Source organism: Pseudorca crassidens, chromosome 6 (assembly GCF_039906515.1).
Source record: "Pseudorca crassidens isolate mPseCra1 chromosome 6, mPseCra1.hap1, whole genome shotgun sequence".
NCBI classification, from domain to species: domain Eukaryota; kingdom Metazoa; phylum Chordata; class Mammalia; order Artiodactyla; family Delphinidae; genus Pseudorca; species Pseudorca crassidens.
In genome coordinates this window covers 81,950,029-81,977,621 of record NC_090301.1, presented here as the reverse complement: position 1 = coordinate 81,977,621, position 27,593 = coordinate 81,950,029, and the positions used below count along the sequence as shown (strand labels likewise).

Sequence of the window (27,593 nt, the reverse complement as noted above, 5' to 3'; positions counted from 1 at the left end):
TTCTTTTCCAATCAGTATGCCTTTAATTTCTTTTTCTTGCCTTATTGCAAGAGCTAAAACTTTCAGTACTGTGTTAAATAAAAGTGGTGGGAGTAGACATTATTGCCTTGTTTCTGATATTAGAGGGAAAGCATTCAGTCTTTCACCATTAGGTATGATGTTGGCTGTAGGTTTTTTTGTAGGTGCTGTTTGTGACTTTGGGGGAGTTTCCATCTATTCCTGTTATACTGATAGACCATATGATTTTTCTCTTTTAGCCTGTTTATTTGGCAGATTGCATTTACTGATTTTTGAATATCAAACCAACCTTACATGCCTGGAATAGATTGTACTTGGTTGTGATGTATTACTTTAAAAAAAATACAGTTTTGGATTTTGTTTGCTAAAATTTTCTTGAGAACTTTTACATCTAAGTTAGTGAGAGATACTGGTCTGTATTACCCCTCTTCTTTTTTGTTCTGTCTTTGGTTTTTGTATCAAGGTAATACTGGCTTCAGAAAATTAGTTAAGTAGTCCCTTTTCATCTTTTTCTGGAAGAGATTGTGTAAAATTAGTGTTGGTGTATTATTTTAATACTCCATGCTTTCAAAAAACAAAACCCTAATTGTCCTCAGATGCAGTTACAGTAGGTAAAATTTACTTTTTCCTCATGGGAGGCGTATTTCAGATTTTGAGTATGACTTTTACAGGCCTACTTTATGGCCAAATGTTCTAACAAATTTCAGGTCCTGTGTATTTCTTTTTTTTTCTTTCTTAAATGGTAGGAAAAATGAAATGGTCAGTATGAGTCATTATGTATAAGCAGTACTTTAGTAATAGAACTATTATCTAAAATAATTCTGATACTAAATTCTGTGACTAGACTTACTGATTTGCTATAACTTGCCTGAGTGTGAGTTATGAAACTATGGAATTATCCATAATAATTATGGATTTATTAGGGAAATTGAATCAAATATGGAAGCAAAGCTGTGAAAGGTTTGGTAACTTGTTCAAGGTCACAGTTTGTAAACTAAATTCCAAGTTCAGGTCACAGTCTACTAAGCCAGTGGTACTTCACTGGGGAGGAACATTAGATCACCAGTGGGTCTTTGCTAAAAGGAGAAAAGAAAACATACGTACAATATCTATACATCTATATATTTTCCCGCTGCCCCCCACGTACTTTTCAACTACTCATTCCTGGGGCATACAAAATGGCACTCAAACATGAATTCAAGAAAACACATAGGGGATTCTGATGCACATCATTTGTTAAGAACCATTATAATAAACCCTGCACACAAACCTTTTATGTTCATTTATTTCTTTTGAAAGTCATATTAACTATTTGGAATTACCTTGATAGAATAAACCTATGGTAGAAATTTAAAGTTTCAGAAAATTTTAAATTGGGAGATGCTCTTAAAGACTAGTAAATATAGGTAACTTTTGTCATCCTTTTTAGAACTACACCTTTAAAGTCACTATGTGAGCTTAACATAAAAATACATATCACTTGGTTTATTTTTATAATTATCATGTTATTATATTTAGTGGTCAGTTGGAGACGTGATGGATAGAGACTGATTACCCAATCAGCTTGAGGAGGGGGGTGGCAAGATTGTCAGTTTTCCCCATTAAGCAGTTTTCTTTCTATCTATGGATAGTATCAATCAAGTGATAGTCTAGATCTAGAAAATCATCTGAAATCTTAACTTACCATTAAATATTAAGAAGTAGGGCTTCCCTGGTGGCGCAGTGGTTGAGAGTCCGCCTGCCGATGCAGGGGACACGGGTTCGTGCCCTGGTTCGGGAAGATCCCACATGCCGCGGAGCGGCTGGGCCCGTGAGCCATGGCTGCTGAGCCTGCGCGTCCGGAGCCTGTGCTCCACAACGGGAGAGGCCACAACAGTGAGAGGCCCACGTACCACACACACACACACACAAAAAAATATATATATATATATATATATAGCAGTATTAAAAGAAATAAAGAAAATAGTCATTTGTTTATCTTTTTTCAAGACCAGAGGTGGCAAAGAAAAGATACTGATGTTTTCCCGCCTCCTTCTATACTAATTTCAAAACCCTTTACCTCAAAATCTTTCTCAGTACATGGCTCCTGGCAGCCACTCTTAATTGATTGGAATTGACGCCAAAGATAAAACCTATTTGGCATTTTTTTATAGGCAATGTTCTTTTTTGGGAGGTCAGTTTTATTTAGTTCAAGTGTTGTTCCTATGCTTCAATGGAGTCTTCTTTTGGAAATTAAAAATAATTAATAGTGGTTTTTAACATGAATTACACAAGTGATAGTTCACAGAAGACTCCTCCCCAACAAACAAAACAAACGAAAGGCAGGTTAGCTAGACTGTGGAAATTAGGGTGTTGTTTCAAGAGGTAGCTGACCAGGACTTCCCTGGCAGTCCAGTGGTTAAGACTTCACCTTCCAATGCAGGGAGTGTGGGTTCGATCCCTGGTCGGGGAGCTAAGATCCCACATGCCTCGCTGCCAAAAAACCAAAACTTAAAACAGAAGCAATATTGTAACAAATTCAATAAAGACTTTAAAAATGGTCCACATCAAAAAAAAAAAATCTTTAAAAAAAGAAGAGGTAGCTGACCACACAGCCTGTGGGCCAAATCCAGCCTGTGAACTAAGAATGATATTTACATTTTTAAATGGTTGGGAAAAAAAATCAAAAAAAGAATAGTATTTTGTGACATGTAAAAATTACATGAAATTTAATTTTCACTGTAAATAAAGTTTTATTCGAATGTAACAATGCTCATTCATTTACTGTCCTCTGGATGCTTTTGTGCTACAATGGCAGAATTGAGTAGTTGTGAAAGAGACCATATGGCCTGCAAAAGCTAAAATATTTACTCTCTGGCCCTTTACAGAAAAAGTTTGCCATCCCCTGTTTTGAGATAACGTGGGCAGAGTATATGATTGCTTTGTGGTTGTTTAGTAAAGGAGGAAACTTAATTTGCTGTTATTTTCAACAGGTTTCTGAAAAGGAATAATTTACAAAATGGCTACTGTTTATATACAGATGAATAGTAGTAGCAGCCCTTCTTTTATAAAATACAATGGACATAGAGTTACCAGCCACAGTTTACATGTCCGCTCACACTATTATTTCTTTCGTAGTTGAGGAGTCCACAGCACCATTACTGCCACAGATTTTATCAGCTTATAATTATATCTCTGTGCTAGAGCACTGTAGAGCAGCAGTTCTCAAACTTTTTGGTCTCGGAACTTCTTTAGACTTACCCCAAAGAGTTTTTATGTGGTTTGTATCTGTAAGTATTCATCATATTAGAAATTAAGGCAGAAAATTTTAAAAAAAGTTATTTAGAAGTGACAATAAATCCATTATATGTTAACAAAAGAATAGGTTTTTATGAAAAATATTTTCCAAGACAACAAAAAAATTAGTGAAATTGTTACAGATCTCTTTATAATTGTTTTAGTAGAAGACAACTGGATTCTTATATCTGTTTTTTCCACTCAGTTCGTGATACAACAATCTGTTGTGTTGTTTTGATATGAAGGAAATTTGGCCATACACAGATATATAGTTAGAAAAGTGAGGAATATTTTAATCCTTTTTTAAGATAATTGTGGATTATTAGTGATATTGAATATCTTTTTATGTAGTATTTCCCGTTCATATCTCTTTGATAAAGCATGTCTTTGAATCTCTTGTTCAGTTTTTAGAAATTGGGTAGTATGTTTTCATATTGTTGAGTTGTGAGAGGTCTTTATATTTTCTGAATATCAGTTATTTTTAAGGTATATACTTTGCAAGTATTTGCTCCCAGTCTGAATTTTTTTCCTTAACTTTCAAAGAGAAGTTTCAATTTTAATGAAGTTCAACTTACCAGTTTTTTCTTTTGTAGCTCATGTGTTTTGTGTTCTAAGAAATCTTTCATAATTTAGGGTCACCATATTTTTCATTTTTTCTAGAAATTTTATAGTTTTAGGTTTTATTTTGAGTTTGTGATCTGTTTAGAGTTAATTTGTATATAGCATGAGCTATGAGTTGATATGAGGTGAGGTTCTTTGTTTTGCATATAGATGTTCAATTGTTCCAGCGTCAGTTGTTGACTTTCTCTGCTAAATGCATTGGTACCTTTGCTATGTATCAATTGACTGTATGTGTATGGGTCTATTTCTGGATTCTCTGTCCTGTCCTGTAGGTTCGTGTGTCTGTCTTTTCACTAAGACCACACTGTCTTGATTGCCGAAGCTTTAGTAAAACTCTTAAAAACAAGTAATATGGGGAGTTCCCTGGTGGTCCAGTGGTTAGGACTAGGCGCTTTCATTGCCATGGCCCGGGTTCAATGCCTGAGTGGGGAACTAAGATCTCTCACAAGCCACGCAGTGCGGCCAACGAAAAAACAAACAGTATGAATTGTTTTGTACATCTTTTTCAGAATTATTTTGGGTATTCCAGTTCCCTTGCTTTTCCATGTAAGACAAGAGATAGTTTCTTAAAAGTTAGTTACAGTGTGGAATCTGAAACCGGTAATGAACTTTTTGTCCTCTGTAACATTAAAATCTACTTGGCTGTCTTGAACTTTGTATGGATTTTTTGCCCATGAGTGTTTTTCAAACGTCATACATAATTCACTTGGAAAATATTGATTCTCTGAATTATATAGACTTTCTGAATATTGGCACATCTCATTATTCTGTATTTAAAAGTCACATTTGTTAATATCACCACTCATCAGAAATTCTTTAAGTATTGGGAAGGTGTCAGGCTAATTGTGGTGGTAAATACAAATTTTCCAAAATTCTTATTTTTGCTTGAAAACTCATATTTTATTATTGGCAGTGCATACTGTCAGGTGTTTTTCTTGAAATAACAGGTTTACTTGGTTCATTTTGGGAACATTTCTGCCAAATACTTGTCTGAATAGCCTTGGTTGGTTTAGTTCACAACTCAATCAGGCAAGGGCTTTTTTGGAGGCAATCATTGTACTTCAGTGTGTAGCAGCAGTGCTTTTGGTTAGTTCCCATTTTGTCACACAGAATATTGAGAAGAAGTCTACTCAAGGGTCAAGATTTTTAAAAAATTAACAATTGTACTGCTTTCCATCAAGGACATTCTTAAGTGAAACTGGCCTTTTACAGAGAAACCTTGTGATATATGTGGTTGCTTTTTATTATTATGTTTATTATACTTAAAGTACAGAGATTGACCTGGAAACCTGAACCCAATGTTATAACACTAGTAAGGCAGTAAATTATTGACATTTCAGGAAGATTTGAAGTTTCATATACTGGGAGACGAGACGATCTGTTTAGGAACAAATACAGTTATATTAAAAGTTGTCGTCTTATTATCTTATAGGTGCTATACTTGGTAGATCAGAAACTCAGGAGTGTATTTTCTATAATGCTAATTGGGAAAGAGATAGAACCAATCGAACTGGTGTTGAATCCTGTTATGGTGACAAAGACAAACGGCGGCATTGTTTTGCTACCTGGAAGAATATTTCTGGTTCCATTGAAATAGTGAAGCAAGGTTGTTGGCTGGATGATATCAACTGCTATGACAGGTAAGAACACATTTTATTTTTTTATGATAGTGTTGAATAATTTTCATTTCCTCCATTTCCCTCCCCCCATTTTTTTAAAAGGAGAAAGATCAATGCATGGATTTTCACTTAAATGTTTCTTTTTTAAGATGGGATTATGAAGACCATTATAACATGTTGTAATGACAAGATATATATTTTAAAGTAAAAAAATAAATATAGCATGTTTATGTTTTATCTTTAATATACTTTGAATAATCTATCAAGTAGTGAGAACTTTAGATAAGAAACATTTCTTTCCTTATGTTGTAGGGTTATAGGTTTTTTTTAAACACCAATTTTAAGGAAAAAGGATTTTTAAAATTGCTTTAAGAGAGACTATATCTGTTGAAAATCTATCCTGAAGGAGAATAAAGCTTAATCATAGTATTTAATTTCCTTTTAGTTCCCTCTTTATGTATCTGGAAGAAATTGATCTCACTACATTTCCTTGCAGAGTAGGCCTTTGTTCTTTATCCCAAGAGACATTTTAACTTGACATTCAGAATTACATCAGAACTAACACAATTCTCATAGAAAGCTACATTTTATTTAAAAAATCTTGTTTAAATTGTTTTATTCTGTTGGAAATAAAATATAGTGGATATGTCATTGACTGCCTGTGATCTTTCTGCAAGGTGTCCCTAGATGTTTGGCCGATCACTTAAACTGCCTGGGCCACAGGATTTTCACTGAGGGTGGGTGCTGATGACTGCAGAAGGTACAGAATCCTAGATAACCAGACTTTTTGGAGCCAAATAACTAATACACTCACGGAACTCTAGCTACATCCTGATCCACTTTCAGGGGCTTTAATAGATTACCACGAATCTGTGGTTGATTGGACATATGTGATTAGTAGTAAAATGTGTTGAATAAACTCATGAAAATTGAATTAGCTCCACTTTTGGTGAATATTAAAATGGTCATTTAGGTATATATTTAGTATTTAGGATATACTTCTACATATTTGAATTTTCCGGGGATTATTACTCTGTAATTATACATTTTAGCTGTATTTCTGATTATTAGCTTCTTTCTTAACAGAGGTGATAATTAAGTGATATTTGCTGTTATGAAAGAGTAAGTAGAGCCACTAGGGAAACAGTATAGATGTTCCTCAGAAAATTAAAAATAGCAGTGATATAGCAGTTCCACTTTTGGGTATATATCCAAAGGAAACGAAAACACTAACTTGAAAAGATATATGCACCTCCATGTTTATTGCAGCATTATTTACAATATCCAAGATGTGGAAACAACCTAAGTGTCTGTCAGTGGTTGAATGGGTAAAGAAAATATGGTCTATGTATACAATGAACTATTTTTCAGCCATAAAAAAGAAGAACATCTTGCCATTTGCGACAACACTGATGACCTTGAGGGCATTATGCTAAGTGAAATAAATCAGACAGAGAAAGACAAATACCATATGATCTCACTAGTATGTGGAATCTTTAAAAAAAAGAAAAAAAAGAAAAGAACCCATATATAGAGAGAACCATTGGTGGTTGCCAGAGGCCGGGGGTGAGGGGTGGGCATATGGTTGAAGGGAGTCAAAACGGTTTGAATTTTCAGTTATAAAACAAATAGGTCCTGGGGATATAATGGGGGATGTGATGTAATGGTGACTATAGTTAATAATACTGTATTGTATATTTGAAAGTTGCTAAGGAACTTAGCAACTTTTAAGTAAATCTTAAAAGTTCAATTCACAAGAAAAAAAATTTGTAACTGTGGTGATGAGATGTTAACTAGACTTACTGTGGTGATCATTTCACAATATATGCAAATATCCAATCACTAGGTTGTACACCTGAAACTAATATAATGTTATAGCAAATTATATCTCAATTTATAAAAAAGGAAAAATTGAGGAAGAAGTTGGGGAAAAAATGAGGTTTGGAGGTCATCTTTATTCAAAACTGTCTTTATTAATTAGTTGAAATCAGGGATCCCTGTTCTTTTTTTTGTAAAACGCTACTGTGCTTCTCACCTAAAACCAGTATTACTGGAGATTATACTTTGCTCGATAATGTGAGTGAGTTGTTCAGTGCAAATGCCTGCTCTTACAGTGATAATTACTACATCAGCTTTGTTTCTAGGGGTTAAATGCCAATTTAAAAGTATGTGAATTTCTGCTTTTATGTTCTGAATTTGATAAAAAAACAAATATTAAAGGTAGCAACATAAATAAGAGAAAGGAAAAGAAGATTCAAGAAATGTCAAAGTGTGGAGGAAAAGAGAGTGGTAAAAAGAATGAAATTGAATGGCGAAAAGTTTTGATAATTTACTTCAGTTAACTAGGCTAGGTATTTAATCATGTTAACCTATGATTTGATTCATGATTCTAAATATTAAATTTGTAAATTTTTCTTTATAAATTGTTAGAAATTTAGCTTTCATTTGTCCTTTACTTTCTACTACATAGACATTTGTATAGATTTTATTTCAAAGTTTAATTTTATTAAAATTGCCTTCTCCCTGAAATTTCTTGAGCTTTTCCCTTTAGAGTTAAATTCAACCTTGTTATTCTAACAGCCATTATAAAAGTTCACAGTTTATTTGTAATGTGTCTTTAAATCTACCTGATGTTATTAGCAATATTTAAATATCTGATTTTAAAAACTAGCTATAGCTAATTTTTTAGTGGTTGATTAGGATTTAATCTAGATGCTAAATCCCTATCTTTTCAGTAATTCAGGTCCTATATAAAAGACTGCCTCCCCCTACCCCTTAAGTTAGCCCACCTTCAGTCAGTTTTTTGAGTTACTAGGGCCTGTATGTTTGTTGTTACGTATTGCTCTTGTTGCTTATCCTTAACCCTGTTCATTGTGTTCAGGGAATTTAAATCTCCTGCAAAAATGGCTTAATTCCCAAGCCTGGTTTAGGTCGCTGATGTTGAAATATGTTCTGCCACAAGATATGAACACGAATTATTTTGTGCCTGTGTATTTATATGTATACATAGGCGTATAGGTATGTATTTATATGTGTACACATACAGTTTTTTATATATAGTGTTCAGTTTTTGTATTCATAAAATGGGAAAGCTATATTTCCTGTGAGTAAAAGTACCCTTAGACCAAATTTCTTCTTCATTGGCTTTATGTTCCTCTTCAAGCTTTTCTACTAATTAAACAAACAATTAAAAAGATGGTTGCCTTAGATTGATCATTAAAAACCAAATTAAAGAAGTGGTTTCAAGGAGCCAATGTGATTGTTATAAAATCAGCTGTTGATTTATTTTTCTGATGAGATTTAATAATAGGATTCAAGGAACATTTTTGACTTTTAAGAATTGATTATTGAATATTAATAAAAATCTCAAAGTTGACTATAAATGACTTATTCATTATTTTATCTCTGAGAACTTTAGAAAAACACCTATTGTAGATTCAGAGTAATAATGTTGATTTTAATTATTTCTCCTCTTTTTGTTTATAGGACTGATTGTATAGAAAAAAAAGATAGCCCCGAAGTATATTTCTGTTGCTGTGAGGGCAATATGTGTAATGAAAGGTTTTCTTATTTTCCGGAGATGGAAGTCACACAGCGTAAGTTCACAGGGAAAATGCATATGTCTGTTCAACTAGTAGACTGAAAACAAAACATGTTTGTGTTGATGGAATAATTTACTCCCATCTTCTCCTACTCTTTATTTTTTCTCCTAAAATTTGATGCTATAATAAATATTTATTGTGAAATTTTGTCGACCAAATCTGAGTGGTTTTCTTCCTCCTCTTTTCCACAGCTACTTCGAATCCAGTTACACCAAAGCCACCCTATTACAACATCTTGCTCTATTCTTTGGTGCCACTTATGCTAATTGCGGGGATTGTCATTTGTGCATTTTGGGTGTACAGGCATCATAAGATGGCTTATCCTCCTGTGCTTGTTCCAACTCAAGTAAGTTATTGTCTTGTACTTTATGTTGTTTTAGATTTTACACTTTAAAGAAATACTACTGTGGTGAAACCACAGTAGATTGTTACAAATCATTTTCCTTTGGGGTTAATTTTTGAATATTTATTGTCATGGAAACTATAGCTAATTTTGCAAACTTATTAATTTGCTGTGTCCTAAGTTTAAGGGTTGAAGTGGAGTAGAATAAAGAGTATTCCCATTCCTGTTCTTCTTTGGAGAGTTTTACTGTCATCATAGTACTTTAAAATGTGGGATATACTCTGCTGTCTTTCTTAAGAAGTAATTGATGATGGAGAAGTGATATCATAGCTCTTTCTTTCCCTTCTATTTTCTCCTCCACTCCTAAGTTTTTGTGTCTTTTTCAAAACTACTTGCCAAAAAATCCTTTTAACCATGGTGAGGGACCCAGTAAGGTAACCAAGAACGTGGGGTAGAGAAGTTTCACAAAGGCATCAAGAGGATATATCTATAAAATTCTTGTTCTGGGAAGAGGAGCAACAGTTCTCATCATGTGTTGTTTGTAGTTCCAAGTGTATATATTTTTATTTGCAGCATATCAAACATGTACTGAAGTCTGAAAACTTTTTTAATGCTCTTGATTCTCCCTCCCTTGACACCGAATATATCTGAAAATATAGGTGTGGTGGGTAGGTAGTCAGAATAAATTCATGAAGTTTTCCTCACTCTCTGTCATGTGGACAGTTGGAGCTGATTCAGTGCTTTACAAGGACTTTTAATATAAGTAGTTATTATTCTACAGGCAGAGGAAACGTGATAACTTTTGGTTTAATTGCTTGAGATGTCTTTTTGTGTTTCTTTTGTGTTTCTTTTGACTCTTAAGATCAGATTACCTCAGCCTTCTGGATCTCTTGGTTTAACTTTGTTTCTCTAATACCACTAGGATTAATGGTTAAAACTTGGTAGAAGAAAATGGTAAAGTCTTATAATTTAATGACCAAAACAACTTCTTCACTTTAAGCTTTATCTACATAACATATTCCTTTCTCAGTGCTTGAAGCAATCTGTTGGCATTAGATCATTGATCCCTGTAATCTTTGTAAGATGTGTATATGAAGAAATAAGCCCAAAGGTAAAACTCCTCATTTAGTAAATTAGGTAAACACTATTTTGTACAGCTGAAATATTTCAACTTTTAACATTAGTAGATAACTTGTAGATTTGTTAAAAATCACTTTAAGAAGTACTTTAAAATTTTAAAAATTTAGTGCCTAATAAATATATGTAGTTTACTCCAAAGTGTCCATAGAATACACTTTACTTTCTGTTGGTGGTAACTGTTTTTTATGTAATATCTACATTTAACAGAATGAGTATTTACTGTTGGTGACATGCACTGATTTGTGAAACTGTCTCTTTCAGTAACCTAAGAGCAGTTGCCTTTATTAGGATCACCAGCAGAAATAAATGTGGGAGCTAACTTCCTTCTAAACCTCCAATTTGAATGTAATCATATCAATTCAGAAGTCTGTGATGCTGGTTCAAAAGGAGAGTTATGGACAAATGGAAATTAAATTTGGCACATAAAATATATTGATAGGGGGTTTTAGGAAGCTCCATTTTACTTTCTTTGATGGTGGGTACAACAAATATTTGTGCAAAGAATATTTTAAATGTATTTGTGCAGATTGTAATGACATAAATAACGATGCCACCTTGGGCTTATATAATTCTATTTTCAAAAATGATTATTTCCTGTACATGATTTTGCAAAGTAGTCAGTTTCCTTCATAGAGAGCTACTTTTTTTTGTTTTGTTTTCTTGTATTGTCTCTAATTAGTGATTAAATTGTTGTGAATTTAACACAAAAGAAAAGAAAAGAAAAAAAAAGAAAGAGTGTTTAAGTGTCTAAATTTGCCCTGGATTTGTGATATGATAGAAACAAACTGGAAACTACACTTAAAAACAAATTTGTTAAGTTTCTTAATAGAACTTTAAAAATAATAATGTAATCCTATAGATAACATTGATTTATATAAAATATTGGTAAAGAAGTGTGGTTGGACATTTAAAGGGCTGGATATCATATATTTGAGGCCACTTTATTTAGAAATGCTAATTAATTCAAGGGTTTGGATTTTTAAAAAGGAAAGATGCATTATTATTCATAAATAAGGACTAGGAATGTTCAATGAGTATCCATCTCTGTGGGTTTTAGATATTTGTTGCAATGGTTAATGTTATTGTACACATTTATTTAGTGTTTGTGTTGTTCTCTAGTGAATTTGCATGAATTGTATGAATTGCTGAAAAATAAGGAATGAACTTAAAAAAGTTTTGTGAAGGAATGACCTGGAATGGTCAGGCTTTGTTATGAAAAATTTAAGACATGCCTGACTTTATGCTTTCCTTCTGTCATAAACTGTGTTGTGGAAAAGGAGCATTGTCATCAGTGTGGAACTTCATATATGTCATTTTTCACTGTTTGAAACGGTATAGAGTCATGCTGTAAGTCTCATTTTTGGCGAGAGGTTTATGCAGACTACTTCTGCAAGATTACTTAGTGGCCATCTTGTTACAAAATACTCAGTTTTATTTCTGCTTCAAAAAAATGATTGATAATTGTATCAAGCATTAATTGAACATTTACAGCGTACTAGAGTACTGGTAAGTTACATAGATGTATTAATATATATATAAAAAATATACAAAAAATACATAAAAATTTCCCCATGATTTCCAAGTTGTGACCAGTATGTAAGGATCATCTTGGGAATTTGTTAAGAAATACAAATTCCTGGACCACGCCCCTGAAAGTATGGAATGGGACCTGGGATATTATGATTCTAATAAGTTTTCCAGGCAGTTCTGGTGACCAGCCAGGTGTGGAAAGGACTGATCTGATCTTACCTCACAGGTTTGTTTATGTAGTGTTATAATCCCCATTTTACAGATAAAGAAATTGAGACATAGCAAAGCTCACAAGTATCAGAGCTGGAATCTGAACCAAGGACTCTCTGACACTAAAGCTTTGCTCTTACTGCTTATGCTGTCCTGCCTCTCTTTTTTCAGAAAGCAGACGCTTTTGCTGTTTCAGATAATTCAGTAAACATCCCTGCCATTTCAAAATCATTCTATAAGTGAATTTATTTTCCTATTTTGGGATGTTGAGTAGTTTGACTACTAAAGTGGGCAATAACGTGATCATATTGTCTCACAGAGGACAGAAGGGGAAATAAACAAGTCATCTGTTTTCCATTAAAATTTTTTTAGCACACATTTTAGAATAGGGTTTATGAACATTGATTGGGTTGCAGGTAAAGATTCTTGTGCTTCTGAGTTGATAGTGCCAATGCCCTAGCTATTCAAGGCTTTTTTGAGGGACAGGAGAAGTCGGTAGGGGAAACATACTACAGATTTGAAGTCTTAAGGTGTCTTCTGCATTTCACCCCATATTCATGTCCCCATATTCAAAGTTTAATTTCAAGACCAGTTAGGAAAAGATCTTACATTCTTGTTGTGCATTTCTGCAACAATCTTCCTTCTAATTTCTTCACTTTTAGACAATGACATAAAATTTGTCATTCTCTTTTCTTAGGGAAACTTTTTCTTAAAGCGTGGGCTAAAGGTTGGTGATAGCTTATTGATGGATCATTCCTACAATAAGAACTATATTTGAAGAGAATTTACAGTGATTCTCAGCAGAACAAGCTAACATTACATATACTGTGCTCATTCATTGGTCTGATCTCAGTCTTTCATTCTCTTTGTGGGTAAACGATCAGTCTTACAGGGTATTCTGGAGGACTAAGACATACCTACATACATCTCTTAATAAGCTGGTTCTGGCACTTAAATGGTAGGATTCTTTATTTCTAAGACATCAAGTTGTTTAAAGTTTCTTCTGGTTTTGTTAGTATTTTGAAGTGATACAGGAATAAACATGCTTTAAAATCTGGTCTTTAATTATGGTTCTAATTTATTTTAAAATAAAAAATATTCTAAAATACATCTATCATAGTTAAAGACAGAGAAAAACGTAATTGTGCTTTTTTTTTTTTTAAAGAAATAAGCCATTCTTCTTTCTTTATAACCTGTAACTACTATGTTTCTAACACTTTTTCATGTTATCACTGTCTTCCCCTCATCCTGGGTGAAAGCCTTGGAGACAGCAACTTCTCCTATTCTTAGCCCTGTTATTTATGAACTCCAATACCTTTTCATCCTTCTGATCCTGTGGTTTTCAGGACATTATTACGCTGGAGGCTGAGATTATTTCTGTAGTCTCATAGCTTGTCTTCTTGTTTCCAGTTCTCTCTCTCCATTTATACTATTGCTATCAGTAACATTTTACATGTCTGATTATGTTACTTCCGTGCTTAAAAATTTTTGAGGGTTCTGAGTGATCCAACAGCAAGAATACAAAGTTTGGAACATGGCATGTTATCTTCCATACTTTGTCTGCCTTTTGATTCTTTTCTTCCATTACACCCTAAGCCATCCATCATATGTATCTATAATGGTATTAGTTACGTGCCATCCTTGAAAGAATTGAGAAAGTAGTGCTCAAGTCAGTTTCTCTCTTTTGTGACTCAGATGAAATAACTTAGGTTGAGAAAGGTTCTGGCCATTTGTGAGCATGTTCCATTATCATACTTTATTATAAGCTCCTTAAAGACAAGGTATGTATTGTAGTCACTACTGTATCTCATGCAGTGTTTGTATGTAATAACCATTCTGTAAGTGATGAATTGCTGAATTGTTTCATTTAGTGTTATATTAAGATGATAATGCAGTATACCCAGGAATTGTTTAATAAACATTTTATGTGCTTTAGGACTTTATTTCTTGGGGGTAAAATAAGTTGAAGTATTTCAGGTTTTTATAAGAGAATGCCATTATTCGAGGCTTTCTGTAATCACAGGTGTGAAGCATCCTTTTAATTTGCATTACCTGGGTCACCTTTTCTTTTGCCTGTCCTGAAACTGTCTTTCTGTATGTAGGTAGATGCTCTTACAATCTCCAGTAAGTAAATTGAATGCAAACTGGTTTTTCTAGTACCAGTGAGTCATGAATATGAGGGAATTGATGCATTGACTCTATTAAGAAGTCTTACTGTGGTTAATGTGGTTTCAGTGAAACTGTTTGCATTGCTTTCATAACCATATGTAAGCTTAAGTTCCCTTCTTATAAAATCTATATTTGTGCTGATAAAAAATACCACTTGATAAGAAAATGCAGTTTAGGGGCTAGAAATTACCTACCTTTAACAAGGTATGAAGTTAGTTTCTTGTTAATTTTTGAAGGCTATATAATAGCACTAAAGTATTGCAGCATTAATACTTTTTAAATGACATCAATCTCTTCAGTCCTGACATAACATTTTCATGACATTTTGTCTAGATTTTGGTCTGACTAAAGGCTTTCAGATGTTTGGAATATTGAGTTCTGCATACAAAACAATGCTGTTGACCTTAATATTAAAGTAATAATAGGTTGTTGTTTCACGGTATGTGAGATTACTATCCACTGAGAAACCAAGCCATCTGTGACAATGCTTTGTAGTATTTTCCTGTTGAACATGAGTTTATATATGTACCCATTTAAAATTAATAAGATACTAAAGGAGTAGCATAAGATTATTCAGCCAAGTCAATTTAGGAGAGTGTGCTGCTTCCCTATTTGGAGAAGATGCAGGGAGAAGTTTACTGAGTTTTATTGAATATTTAATATGTTAGTATTAAGTTATACTTACAAAATAAATATTACATCTGTAGAAGCACATCTTGAAATAGGTTGATTGCTGAATGGCTGGAGTTTAAGAACACATCTCTCTCACTTTCTCTTCCATTTAAAAATTAACTACAAATGCTTGCTTGTTATATAGCAAGGCAAATTATACAGAAAGAAGTATGTCCAAAAAAAGGAGAGAATCATTTGTTCTTTCTCTTTTTCCTTTATCAATTTCCTGAAATAACCAGTTTTAACAGGTTGATGTGTATCTTTTCACATCTTTCTCTAATCTCATTTGAGTATATATATTTTTTCTTTTTTGTAAACTATAAAATGTTATTCTACAGTTGCTTTCTTTTAACAGTATATTGACGACAGACAGCTTTTCAGCTTAGTACTTTGAATCTATCTCATTCTGATTGTATGATGTGTTTTTAAGTGAAATTTAGTGGAGCTTTAATGTATTCTCATAAAATACCAAAATTTGATGTTTTATTAGCTTAGATTTTGTGTTAGGTTTCTGCTAAGAGCTAGAACCTACACTTCACAAATAGTTTTTAATTGTATTATTTTAGGATATTTAATGTGGTGGTATAATTCTACTGCCTAACTCTTGAGCACCTTTTTTTCTTTTTTTTCCATATATGCCTGAGAAATAGTACAGGGCTACTACAAATGTCTCTTTGTATCATTATTTTTGTACTGATAACCTAAATTACAACTTACTTAAAAATTTTTTTAATTTATTTTTGGCTGTGTTGTGTCTTTGTTGCTTCACGTGGGCTTTCTCTAGTTGCAGCAAGCGGGGCTACTCTTTGTTGCATTGCGTGGGCTTCTCATTGCAGTGGCTTCTCTTGCCTAGAGCATGGGCTCTAGGTGCACGGGCTTCAGTAGTTCAGCACATAGGCTCAGTAGTTGTGGTACACAGGCCTTAGAGCACATAGGCTTCAGTAGTTGTGGTTCGTGGGCTGTAGAGTGCAGGCTCAAGTAGTTGTGGCACACGGGCTTAGTTGCTCCGCGGCATGTGGGATCTTCCTGGACCAGGGATCGAACCCATGTCCCCTGCATTGGCAGGTGGATTCTTAACCACTGTGCCACCAGGGAGGTCCCACAACTTACTTCTATATATACTTCTAAACTAATTGTAGGGAGAAGTATCATAAATTATCCATAGATATGCAGCTTGACAAAGTATTACTCTAGTTAGGTGTATATAAGTTGTTTCTCTTACAAATGTACAGACAGGCCCACTTGGAGGTTGGCTGAAATTCTGTGTCCAAAAGCAAAAAAGAAGGGGAGAAGGAGCGAAAGGGGAAAAAAAAAGCTGTATCAAAAGCTTAAAACAAGTTAAAGCTGCACATTAAAATTACTCAAAGCACCTTATTTCTAAAAATGACATATTAAATTTTAAAATCTTGAAATCAGTTTTTCTTTGGCCTGTGAAGGGCCCCGCGTTGTTTGCCAATTTGCAAATGGGACTGATGCATATAGACCAGAGTGCATAATATCTCCTTTTTCTTGTCTGGCAAGGAGATGGTAGATAGGAAGAAGTGAGCTTGCTTTTCTCTGTTTTTTATTTCCTGAACCTCATCCTCAATCTCTTCCATCATTCCTAGCTACTTCATTGCTGTCAAACCTTTTTCTATTAATTTGAGATAATAAAAATGAAGAAGTCCATTTGTTAGTGAAAGCTGCTTGCATCAGATAGGCTGGGTTCACCTTGGTTGGTTTGTTTTATTTTTGCTTAACTATTCATCTGTTGCTTGAGCACCTACTGTATGCCAGGCGCTGTGCTTGATGTATAATGTTAAGTGGCTCAGGGACAGTCTTTGCTGGCCCTTCTAAGGGAGCCTACAGTTAACATGTAGGTGTACTAAACATAGGTTGGTTGATTGGTTGTTTGACTTTGCAGCTTGGAAAGGAAGGGTAAAAAGAGTAAAAAGGGAATTGCTTCAACAATTTTGGGCAAAGATGGAGGAAAGGAGGAGAAATGTTTGATTCCATTTCTATAGTGATTGGGAGAAGAGCCATATCTAGGGTGCTGGGCTAATTTTAAGTGCTCAATAAGTTTTAGCCGTTAATTGCCAATGACCTCAAAATTGTACTCCAAAGGAAGAATTTTTGTTGAAACCATTGATTTCAATATTAAAAATGATTTATTGAAATTATTTTACTTGAAAATAATTTCAAAATATTGGCATATATATGTGTCAATACTTTGAAGTTAATTTCAAATAATAAAAAATTTCATTTTGAGTACTCTGTCAAGCACTATACAGAGCACTTTATACATATTAACTCAGTGTAATCTTTCAATACCCCATGATGTATATATATAGGTGAAGTGACTTTGCCTAGAGTCAGTCTGCTGAATGGCAAAGCCTTGGACATTTATGTCCAAGGATTATTATTATCCATTGAAGTAATTTTAATTGAATAGCTCATTTCAGTAAATTATTAGGTTGGGTCCATAAAAAACTAAAGTAGGATACAGGGAGGGATCAGAGTACATAATTTACATTTAAAATAGTTTTTATAGTGACTATATATAGCCTTGCAGATAAACATAACCATTTTATCACATCACAATTTATTAATGTATAGCACGATCCTTTTCCTTTTTTCCACTTGCAGAACACAAATGCTAAATAAAAATAAAGTTTCTTCTGTACCCAGTAATAAACCTGATGCTCCTGAGCAGCAGCCGGAAGAATAGGCATGTCTGCCGTCTCTCTTTCAGACTTGCAGCTCCAGTGCTGACTACCCTGAGGAGCTAATCCCTTCTTAGGGAACTTACTCAGAATCCTCATTCATCCACCTTGGTCTGCCTTCATGCTTTGCTTTTGGAAGGGGTTAAGATGTGAGCAGTAGGAGTTGGTGTATCATAGAGTAATTTTGAAGACCTAATTGGATAGAATCATGGCTGTGTATTTGACAGTATCAGTATTATTAAATCTGTTAATGTATAATGTCTTGCTTTCCTTAGCTCAGAAGCATTTGTCCTGATACACATACTATATTATTTCTTTACATATTCTATTTCTGTCTGCTTGGCAATAGTCTTTTTTAAAATTTGCAATTGTAAAATGTCTTAGAATGTAAGATAATTATATGATTTAAGAGGAGACAAATTCAGAATTTGTCAGTTTTCAAGTACTTTGTTGAGCAGCTACTTAATTCTTCTTGATCATCCAAAGAGGTTGTTGAGTGAGTTATTAAAAAAATTATATATAAATATAAATCTTGGAATGGTTTAAATGGTAAGAGAAAATTTATAGTATATTTCACATATATTTATAGCATGTAAAATCCATATTTCTAGAAAGATTTCTTTGTATTCTAGTTCTGTTTATCTAACTGCATTCTAAATATTTCCACTTAGATGTCTCCAGGCACTTAACAATACAAGGGTAATGATCTTCCCTCTCAGACCTGGTTCTCAGTAAATGGAACCAGTAACCATTTGGTTGCACAAGACAGAAATCTAGGATGTGTCCCAGTACTGTTTTTTTCCACCTTATCTGCCTCCCTCTAGTACTTATTTCGTTGCTCAAGGATCCTCTCCTCAGGAGGTCTTCTCTTATTTACCTTGCCCAGTATAAGTTAGGTTTCTCTTTACAGGTGCTCAAGGTAACTAAATTGTTTTTTATTGCTCTTATTTTATAATTATGCATTCATTAGTATGGTTCTTTGATTAGTCTTTCTTCCCCACACTATAGTAAGTGTCATGAGAGCCTGGGTAGCCAGTGCCTGGCACAAACTAGGTGCTCAGTAAAGATTTGTTGAATGAATAGAGAAGTATTATTCATTCCTTTCTGATGTTTGTCAATAGTTAATTTCTTTTCCCCTTAAGGAATAAGCAGCAAGGCTCTTTCTCATTCAGCAACCTAATTACTTGACATTAATGTGCTGATTTGGTTTTCACTATTATCTCCAGTCACAGTGCATGATATTCAAGTTTCATTTTCCAAGTTGTGAATACAGATTACTTGGTTTGGTTACTCTTTATCTATTTGTGTATTTCGGTGAATTATTTTTTTTTGGATTCTGTTTTGCCTCTTATTTTGTAACATAGTTTATGCATTGAGGCCTGCTCTTGGTGTCTTTTGTTTAGTTTGGATCGTTCTATAGCTTATTCTAATACTCATTTGTTGAGAGGTATATTGAGCAAAGGTACACTTTTTTGGTAAGATGCATGCACAGCACCTACTTGCCCAGTGTTATTACAGTGGCATCTTTGTCTCTGAAAGCACTGGTATGAAAAGAAAAACAGAGATGTTTAAGCCTTGGAAGCTACAGTCTAGTTACTCATTTGGCATGTATTTCTTTCAAGGGATGAATTTTACTTTGGAGTACTGATAAAATGTTTTGATAGTGGGATTAGCTAAGCCTTTTAGATGAATTATTAAATAATCCTGAATCATTATCACAGACGAAAATCAAGAAGCAAGAAAAACTAGTTAAGCAACTGGTACATATAAACAAGTTGTCAAATCTTTTTCGTCAGTGCTACTTGTTCTCTGTAGAAATATTGGAAACTGGGAAATATAGTCAAGTGTTTGGAGGAATTTGAAGTCTTTCTTTACACTGGTGACAATATTTCTTTTGATTTTAAATTAGGGCCCTTCCTTACCTGTTGTGGGATGACTAGGAAAATGAAAATCTTGTTCTTTATCAGAATCTGAGTGTCCTGAGCCTGAAAAATATGCATGGATGCTTCCTTCCAGGGCCACCGCTGCTTGACCTCTTCACTCTGGATTGTACCTGGGGAAGTAGTTAACAGTAGGCCTGGTCTGTCACTGTGTTCTACTCAGTTCTGATCTTACTCTTCTCCCATCTTATTTTCTTTCCCTAGTGTATTATTTATGTTGCACACACTCACATAGGCACCAGAAATGTTTTTTTGTCTCACTGTAAGGATTCTCCTGTCTTCCATGAGAGGGGAATGAAGAAGTTCAGGAAGTTGGAGATTCTAGATTCTTAGGACAACTGTCTGAGAAACTTAACTCTAGCTATATAAAAATTTCTTTTGCTGCTCCTACAGTTTTTGTTAAAGGCAGTACTGCCCTCTGGTGTCCAGAGTCCAATTCCAACGCATAGCTTCTCAGCTAAATTGCTTTTTTTTAAAAAAAACTCTTATAGTTAGTCCTTAGAACTTCTTAGAAAAATAAGTAACAATTATTTAAGACTAGGTTTAGTTTATTTGCTGGCTTGAAGTCCATTGGATCAGGTAACTTGGGGTCATACTAGAGTCATCTATATAATAATACCTCTTATCTGATAGGTAATGTCCAAGATTTAAAAAAGAATATATTACTTTCCTCTGTTTATAAGGAAAGTGTTCTCAGTTCTCATTTAAAAAATATGATACATTGGATCATTGCCAGCTTTTAAAAAGCTAAATCATTATTCTCCTTCCTTCACTTTTGTAACTGATGTGTCATTTTTCATTTCATTCTGGATATAAATCGTAATTTCTTTTGCCTGTGTTTTTTCTTCACAAGCACGCCTTTCATATAATGATAGAGGTAAGATGCATTGATGTTTGTTTTATGGTTGTGGCACTTTTTGTGGATACATACTAAACATTTTGTTCTTAGATTTTTTGTTGTTGTTGTTGCTTTATTGTCCATCCTCTATAGTTTATAAATTTATGTTGTAGTTTTTTTTCCACTTCTAGTATTAAAAACATGATTGGCTTGTCATAGTAATAGTTTTGGGTTTTAAAGAATTGTTACCAGTGTTTATACTTATCTAAGGTGAAATGTAGAAACACAACTGGTTTAGTTGACTAGAAGTTAACACCTAATGGATAGATTTTTAGCCTTACAAACCTTGTATTGCTTAATTTTTATAGTATGTCATTACCTTAAATGTCAGCATGTGCTCATTTTTAACAGATGCTGACTTTCTGGTCGAATCCATTATCTTTTAATGTGAAATCTATATTTTCAGGTAGTTTCTTTCATCTTTGGCATCTTTAGCAAATGGACTGGCTAGAGAAGTATAACTTGATCTTTTGCTGTCTGGAAGTTTAAGGCTTCATTTAGATTAGAATTCACCTTTCATATGGAGAACTCAGAATAAGTAAAATGATCACAGACTGCTTTACAGCTCTTCACGTCTAATCTTTTATCCACTGTTGGTTATAGTAATGATACTGGGTAGTGGTGCAGGGGTGGGGGGCACTTTTTCCAGCTATTGTCATTTGTCGCTTCTCAACATGTCTTCTGATGCCATAATTTTCACATACAAGTGGGTAAAGAAGAGATGTAATCAGAGCCATGTTCTAATGAAAATCTTTTTAACTGTGCAAAATAGCATGGGTGCTGGAAGAGAGCTGGAACTTAGGGAAAGTTTTCAGGAACTCTGTAGTCCTTATAGTTACCCCTCCAAAAGTGGTTTTTCTCTGTAGCAGGGCAAAGCCATGTTTTATGGATAATATCAGAATGTTGTTGTCATTATGAAGTTTAAGTCTGAATTTGTCTCCCCAGGTTCTCATATATTTTAAGGGTATAAATCTTTATTCCTAGAATCAAGTATGAGGTTTTTTTGGGTAAATTAGTATAATGCTGTTAATAAACAGAAAATAATTTCTAATATTCTTAGATTATAGGATAAGTAAAAGCTAGATATGAGGGAAGTGGTTAAAACTTCTTTTAGATGTAAGCTGTTAAATGGAAGAACTGAGAAGTATGAATTAGAAGAATAGTCCAATAACATTTTATTAGAGAAGTAAAAAGATATACTGACTGGTAGTATAGATTTTATAGAGTTGTAATCTGTTACAGAGTTCTCATTTTTGAACCTAACCTTTCTAAGAATTGTAGAATTATCATTTCTAAAAGTTTTGACATTTTGTAGGAGTGTGCTTTTGTAGATCTTCTTACCCTTTGAAAATTGGCCCGTGTTCTCCTAAATTTAAGCTTTTTACTTATAAGTAATTTTGACAAAGCATATTTTCAGGTTGTTAATATATAATGCTGACTATAATGGGAATTTCATTAGGAGAGTGATCTAAGATTTCTTACTGAAATAACGGTAGCTTACAAACTTCGTAAACAGAGTCTTGGAAACTTATGGGAACTTTTAAGTTTATCTACGCATTTGGAAAACATTCAGTGATGTTTTTTTAATTCTAAACATAGGCATTGGAAATTTTTGTTTCCTAAAATTAAGGTTAATATTATATTAAAGTCTTATTTTGGGTATTCTTTTTTTTTTTTTTTAAACATCTTTATTGGAGTATAATTGCTTTACAGTGGTGTGTTAGTTTCTGCTTTATAACAACATGAATCAGCTACAGTAGCCAGGACACGGAAGCAACCTAAGTGTCCATCGACAGATGAATGGATATGTGGCACATATATACAATGGAATATAAATGAAATTGAGTTATTTGTAGTGAGGTGGATGTACCTAGAGTCTGTCATACAGAGTAAAGTCTTATTTTGAACTGCCGACATATTCTTAATTTGAGGTGTGGATTAAGTCATCTAAATCCTATTTTATAGACTGAATCATATCCATATGGTTGGTACTCTTTAGCATAGGGAATGGATAATGTGTATGTTATCTAAAGAGACATTATCAGTCAATTTATTAAAAATTTTAGTGTTTACATATAGTGCTATATTACTCTTTACCTGGTTATTTTCCCTCTTCAGCTTTCAACCCTTATCTGCATACTTTAATTTTTGTCATCCCTGCTTTGAAAACTCAACTTTTCTAACTTATCTCTAAAGGAGGGGGAATCATTGACTTTAACCTTATAGTTATTTAAAGTTTTTCAAAGTGAACTTTGTTTAGTTAGCACAATTACTCTTTTATGCAGTTATCCAATAATTCTTGAACTTAGAGCACTGAGTGGTTTTCTTTGCCTCTAGAAGAGTGGTTTCAACTTGTTCCCTCCTGTCTCCACATTCACATAAGTCATGTACTACGATCAGTGGGGTCTCTTATTGCAGATATATATGATCAGTCAAGGAATGAGGGAGGGAGGATTCAGTTCTGGTAAAACTTCTCCAGAGCGTCTTGTGTCCCCTCCCACTGAGAATCATAATTTGAGAGGCCATACTTCTATAAGATGTACATCTGACTTTCTTGTCACTCTGTTAAACTAAAATAATCTTTAGCTCTACTAACCTTTCATGTTTTGAATGTGTGAAGGAAAAGCAACTTTTGCAGACATTTAAAAAATAAATATCTGATGTTAAAATGGGTCACAGGAAGTCTTCTGGTTTATCATACTGTTTTAAAATAGGAATTCTCAAACCATTTTAGAAAGATTGTCTACTTTAGAAGAAGAAATTACATTATTTTTTCTCTTTAATACTTTGCAGTGTTTCTATTGCTGAGGGTCTTTCTAACATAGATGCCAACTTTTAAAAAATCTTGAGTGGCATCCAGGGGCTGAATAATGCCTAAAGGGAGCACTTACTGTCCTGAGGCATTAGAAGAGGAGGTTTTTGTTTGTTTGTTTGTTTGTTTTAAGGAAGGAGAGTAAAGGCAGAGAGACATGCATTGATAAAGGGGTGACATACAATCTCCAAGTGTCTTAAGTGCCACCCAGTGTCATAAAGTCTGTTGCCACAGAAATTTTAGTTCTTGCTAACAATACTCATTACACAGGCCTTCAAACATGTTACTACTTTCCTCTGGAAGCTTTCCAAAAGGCTTTCTACCTCTTGCTTTAGTTGCAGGTATTTAACTAATACAATGTTTTCAGCGAAGGGTAGCCACTCTACTTTGTATAGGAGGATCCCCTGGTGATGCTGTACTCCTATTTATATATTATAGTTGCTCCATTTAAAAAATTAACTATAGCAGTATACTTCACTTTCATTTTCCATACCTTCTCATCTAATATGATGACCACTTATTTTCTGAATTATTTGTACTTTCTTTGCCCATGAGTCCCAGAATACTAATAATATCTCAGATCAATTCTGGGAAGTAATTATAAGCAAAGGGACAAATTGTTACCGGGTAGAAAAGTTAGAATGAATGGAGCAGTTTGGTTATAGCAACACTAACTTACATATTCCTTTTATGTGCTTTGTATTTGAAATACCTATTTGTAATGTGTTTGAGAATAGCTGTGTGGGTATTTCTGATATTAATGAAGAAAGATTTAAACACTCACTGGGGAAAGTAATGGATTTTGAGGAGTGGTTTCTTTGAGACATAGCCATAATTTGCTGTATCTGGCACTTTTCAAATCCTTATCCTATAAGGAATAATCAACTGGATGAAATTAAAATACCATTAGTAATATCCTGAAGGTCACAGAAAAATCTTAGGAGAATTAGTGAGACTGGATCAAAAAGATTTTAGATCTTTTCTCCTGATTGCTATATATATATATATATATATATATATATGTAGCAGTAGGAATGTTATTGTGAAAACTCTTAATTCAAGTTTCTTGCTTTTTGATCACTATAGGTAATTAGTAATGCTTGAGAATTCAGTTTTGGCAAGATTGAAGTTAATGTCATTTGTATGTGTCTACCGTTTCTGTCAATCGATTTCTCAGTATACTGATATTTAGAAGCGAGATGTGTCATGTGCTGCTCTTTAGATAATATTATTATTGTTTATCTGTAGGACCCAGGACCACCCCCTCCTTCTCCATTACTAGGTTTGAAGCCACTGCAGTTACTAGAAGTGAAAGCAAGGGGAAGATTTGGTTGTGTGTGGAAAGCCCAGTTACTCAATGAATATGTGGCTGTGAAAATATTTCCAATACAGGTATGTTTATTGCAGTTTTCTAGTCTGCATATATTTTTTAAAAGATGCGACTGGCTAGGTCATTGGAACTCAGAAACAGTCTGAAAACACAAGCCGTATGTTTCATGGTGGTTCTTTGTGATACCGGGGGAAGTGGTTAGCCCTTTTATGTCTGCCTTCTCATCTGAGAAATTAATGGTACAACAGTCATGTTTGTTTAGAGTGGTGGAATTACAATACATAAGCATATAGGAGATTTTTTGCCAGTAAAAATTCTACAGAAATGCAAAGTGAAGATGAGGATTCTAATTAAAAAATATAATTCATTGTCTGAGTGGTTAACTTTTTTTTTTTTTTTTTTGCGGTACGCGGGCCTCTCACTGCTGTGGCCTCTCCCGTTGCGGAGCACAGGCCCCGGATGCACAGGCTCAGTGGCCATGGCTCACGGGCCCAGCTGCTCCACGGCATGTGGGATCTTCCCGAACTGGGGCACGAACCCGTGTCCCCTGCGTTGGCAGGTGGACTCTCAACCACTGTGCCACCAGGGGAGCCCTGAGTGGTTAACTTTTAATGTCCCATTGACATTATCAGAAAAAGCAAACAGAATATTGAAAGAGTAGTGTGCTTTGTTTTAGAATCGCTGTTTGGAGATATATTACCAGGCTGATTCATTTTTGTTCTACTTTGAGTATTGGTGTAATCATTTCAGATTTTGTTTGGTGAATTTTCAGAGGCATTGAGTCAAGACTCCAAATAATTGGTTTACTGTTGACTTGTTTTTCTATTAAAGGGGGCCAACCTTATAAAACCCTGGTCTCATGCACCTCTGAGATATTCTTTAGTTTTGCTCCGTTGGTGGTATAGATCTATGATAATTCCTTTGTTCCTGTTTTCTGCTTATACACACCTGTGGCTAATGCTGTGCATGGTATTGCGATCCTGGCTGGGTTTTTTGATGCAGGCTTCACCCCTGCACCTGTATAGTAGATCTTCCTTATACCAAAATTATTCAATTTCTTTGTCTTAATATACCTAGATTTTTGCCCTCTTACCTCCTTGAAAGTCTGTTCCTTAGAGTCTGTGAAGAAGTTTATTACTTTTTTTTTTTTATTACTGTTAACTGTAGTTTAGTTCTCAAAAGAAAAGTCTTTTGGGCCAAGGTTCACAAAGAAGATCAGGGTTCTTATTTCATGTGAGGAAGCTTAAAAATTAGAGAAGCGCATTTGGATGCTATTAACGTCAGAGTAACAACAAGAACAGTAGCTAACATTTTACTGAATGGTTCTATTGTGTCAGATAGAGGTACTTTACATATGTGAGTACTCACTAATATGTATTATTACCCATACATATAACACACAATATATGTATAATACAACGACCCTATGGGGCACCCACTACAGTCCTTGTTTTGCTGATCAGGAAGCTGAATGATTATGTAACATGCCAAAGGTTCTTAGATAGCTTGGATCCAGAGGGTTCCTAACCGTTATGCTGTGGTGCCTCCCACTTTCGTTATTCTCCCATTGTGAAAAGAAACTAATCCTTTATAAGTAGACATGTAAGAGGTATGGATCACTTGCAGGCACAAGTGAATCTGTGGTGTTTCAAATTATTGTATTGCATATTTATACCCCATTGCTCTCTTATTGACTCTGCAGGGTATTCTAAACATTTTGTTAAGAAGGTTTGACATGATGTTAGTGTTTGAAAAAAATTTGTTTTCTATTTAGATGAAGTCATTCTCCCTGAATTTCATCTCTCAGAGAGATTATTCTTAATAGTAACACAGGTAACTTCACACCGTGATAAAATTACACTGTAGTACTAACTTGTATGTGGAATGTGTTGCCATTGTTAGGATTCAGAAGTGCAGTATTTCTGATCAACTTCTATGTTTACAAATTACAAACACAAAAAAGTATGTTTGAAGGAATGGGGCAGGGCAGGCATTTGGTATGTAACTGTTACCTGTTGTCAAAGTTTTCTTTTATTAAAAAACAGGACAAAACAAAACCAAAGAATCTCTTAATACTTAGCCTTTAAAAAAAATTGCCTTAGAACTTACTTGAGTAATCTCTTAGATATGGTTTATTTGCCTGTGTTCTTTGCATTCTTACTATTCTTTTTAACTCTAGGACAAACAGTCATGGCAGAATGAATATGAAGTCTATAGTTTGCCTGGAATGAAGCATGAGAACATATTACAGTTCATTGGTGCAGAAAAACGAGGTACCAGTGTTGATGTGGATCTTTGGCTAATCACAGCATTTCATGAAAAGGTAAAACTACTTTCCATTTTAACTCAGTGAAGTCAGGGTTGGCTTACTTCCTAATGTTGGCTACAAAGCCCTCACTTATTTTTCTGGGAACAGTGTGTTATTATAGTTAGTTAATATTTATAAATAAAAACCTGCTTTAAAAATGATTTATTTAATAGAAGAACAAAGATGACAACTTTTTCACCTAACCCTCTACTTATATAATACCAGTCTTTTGTCCCTGATTTCTTGTGCTGCAATTATACTTCTCTTACAAATAATTATTTTAGTATAGCCAATGCTTAGGAATTTTCATTTACCATTTACTGTCCACTTTTATTACATGAGACATTTTTTCAGCTTGAATTTTGTTTCTTAAAATTCTTTAATTGATGTCACTTAGTGACAA

General features: G+C 34.1%; 1 protein-coding gene across 2 annotated transcripts in view; it reads left to right on the top strand.

Moving 5' to 3' along the window:
- Positions 1-27,593, top strand: part of ACVR2A (activin A receptor type 2A) — an 86,172-nt gene that overhangs the window by 44,802 nt on the left and 13,777 nt on the right. Inside the window, exons 1-6 of one of the 2 annotated variants that reach the window (XM_067742017.1) lie at positions 5,423-5,555; positions 6,212-6,294; positions 9,021-9,130; positions 9,328-9,482; positions 24,801-24,944; positions 27,062-27,205. In XM_067742017.1, the coding sequence (XP_067598118.1) occupies positions 9,082-9,130; positions 9,328-9,482; positions 24,801-24,944; positions 27,062-27,205 (492 nt within the window). In that variant the 5' untranslated portion in view covers positions 5,423-5,555; positions 6,212-6,294; positions 9,021-9,081. Of the gene's footprint in view, positions 1-5,347; positions 5,556-6,211; positions 6,295-9,020; positions 9,131-9,327; positions 9,483-24,800; positions 24,945-27,061; positions 27,206-27,593 lie in introns of those variants that run through there. The other variant, XM_067742016.1, reaches the window with a different exon arrangement.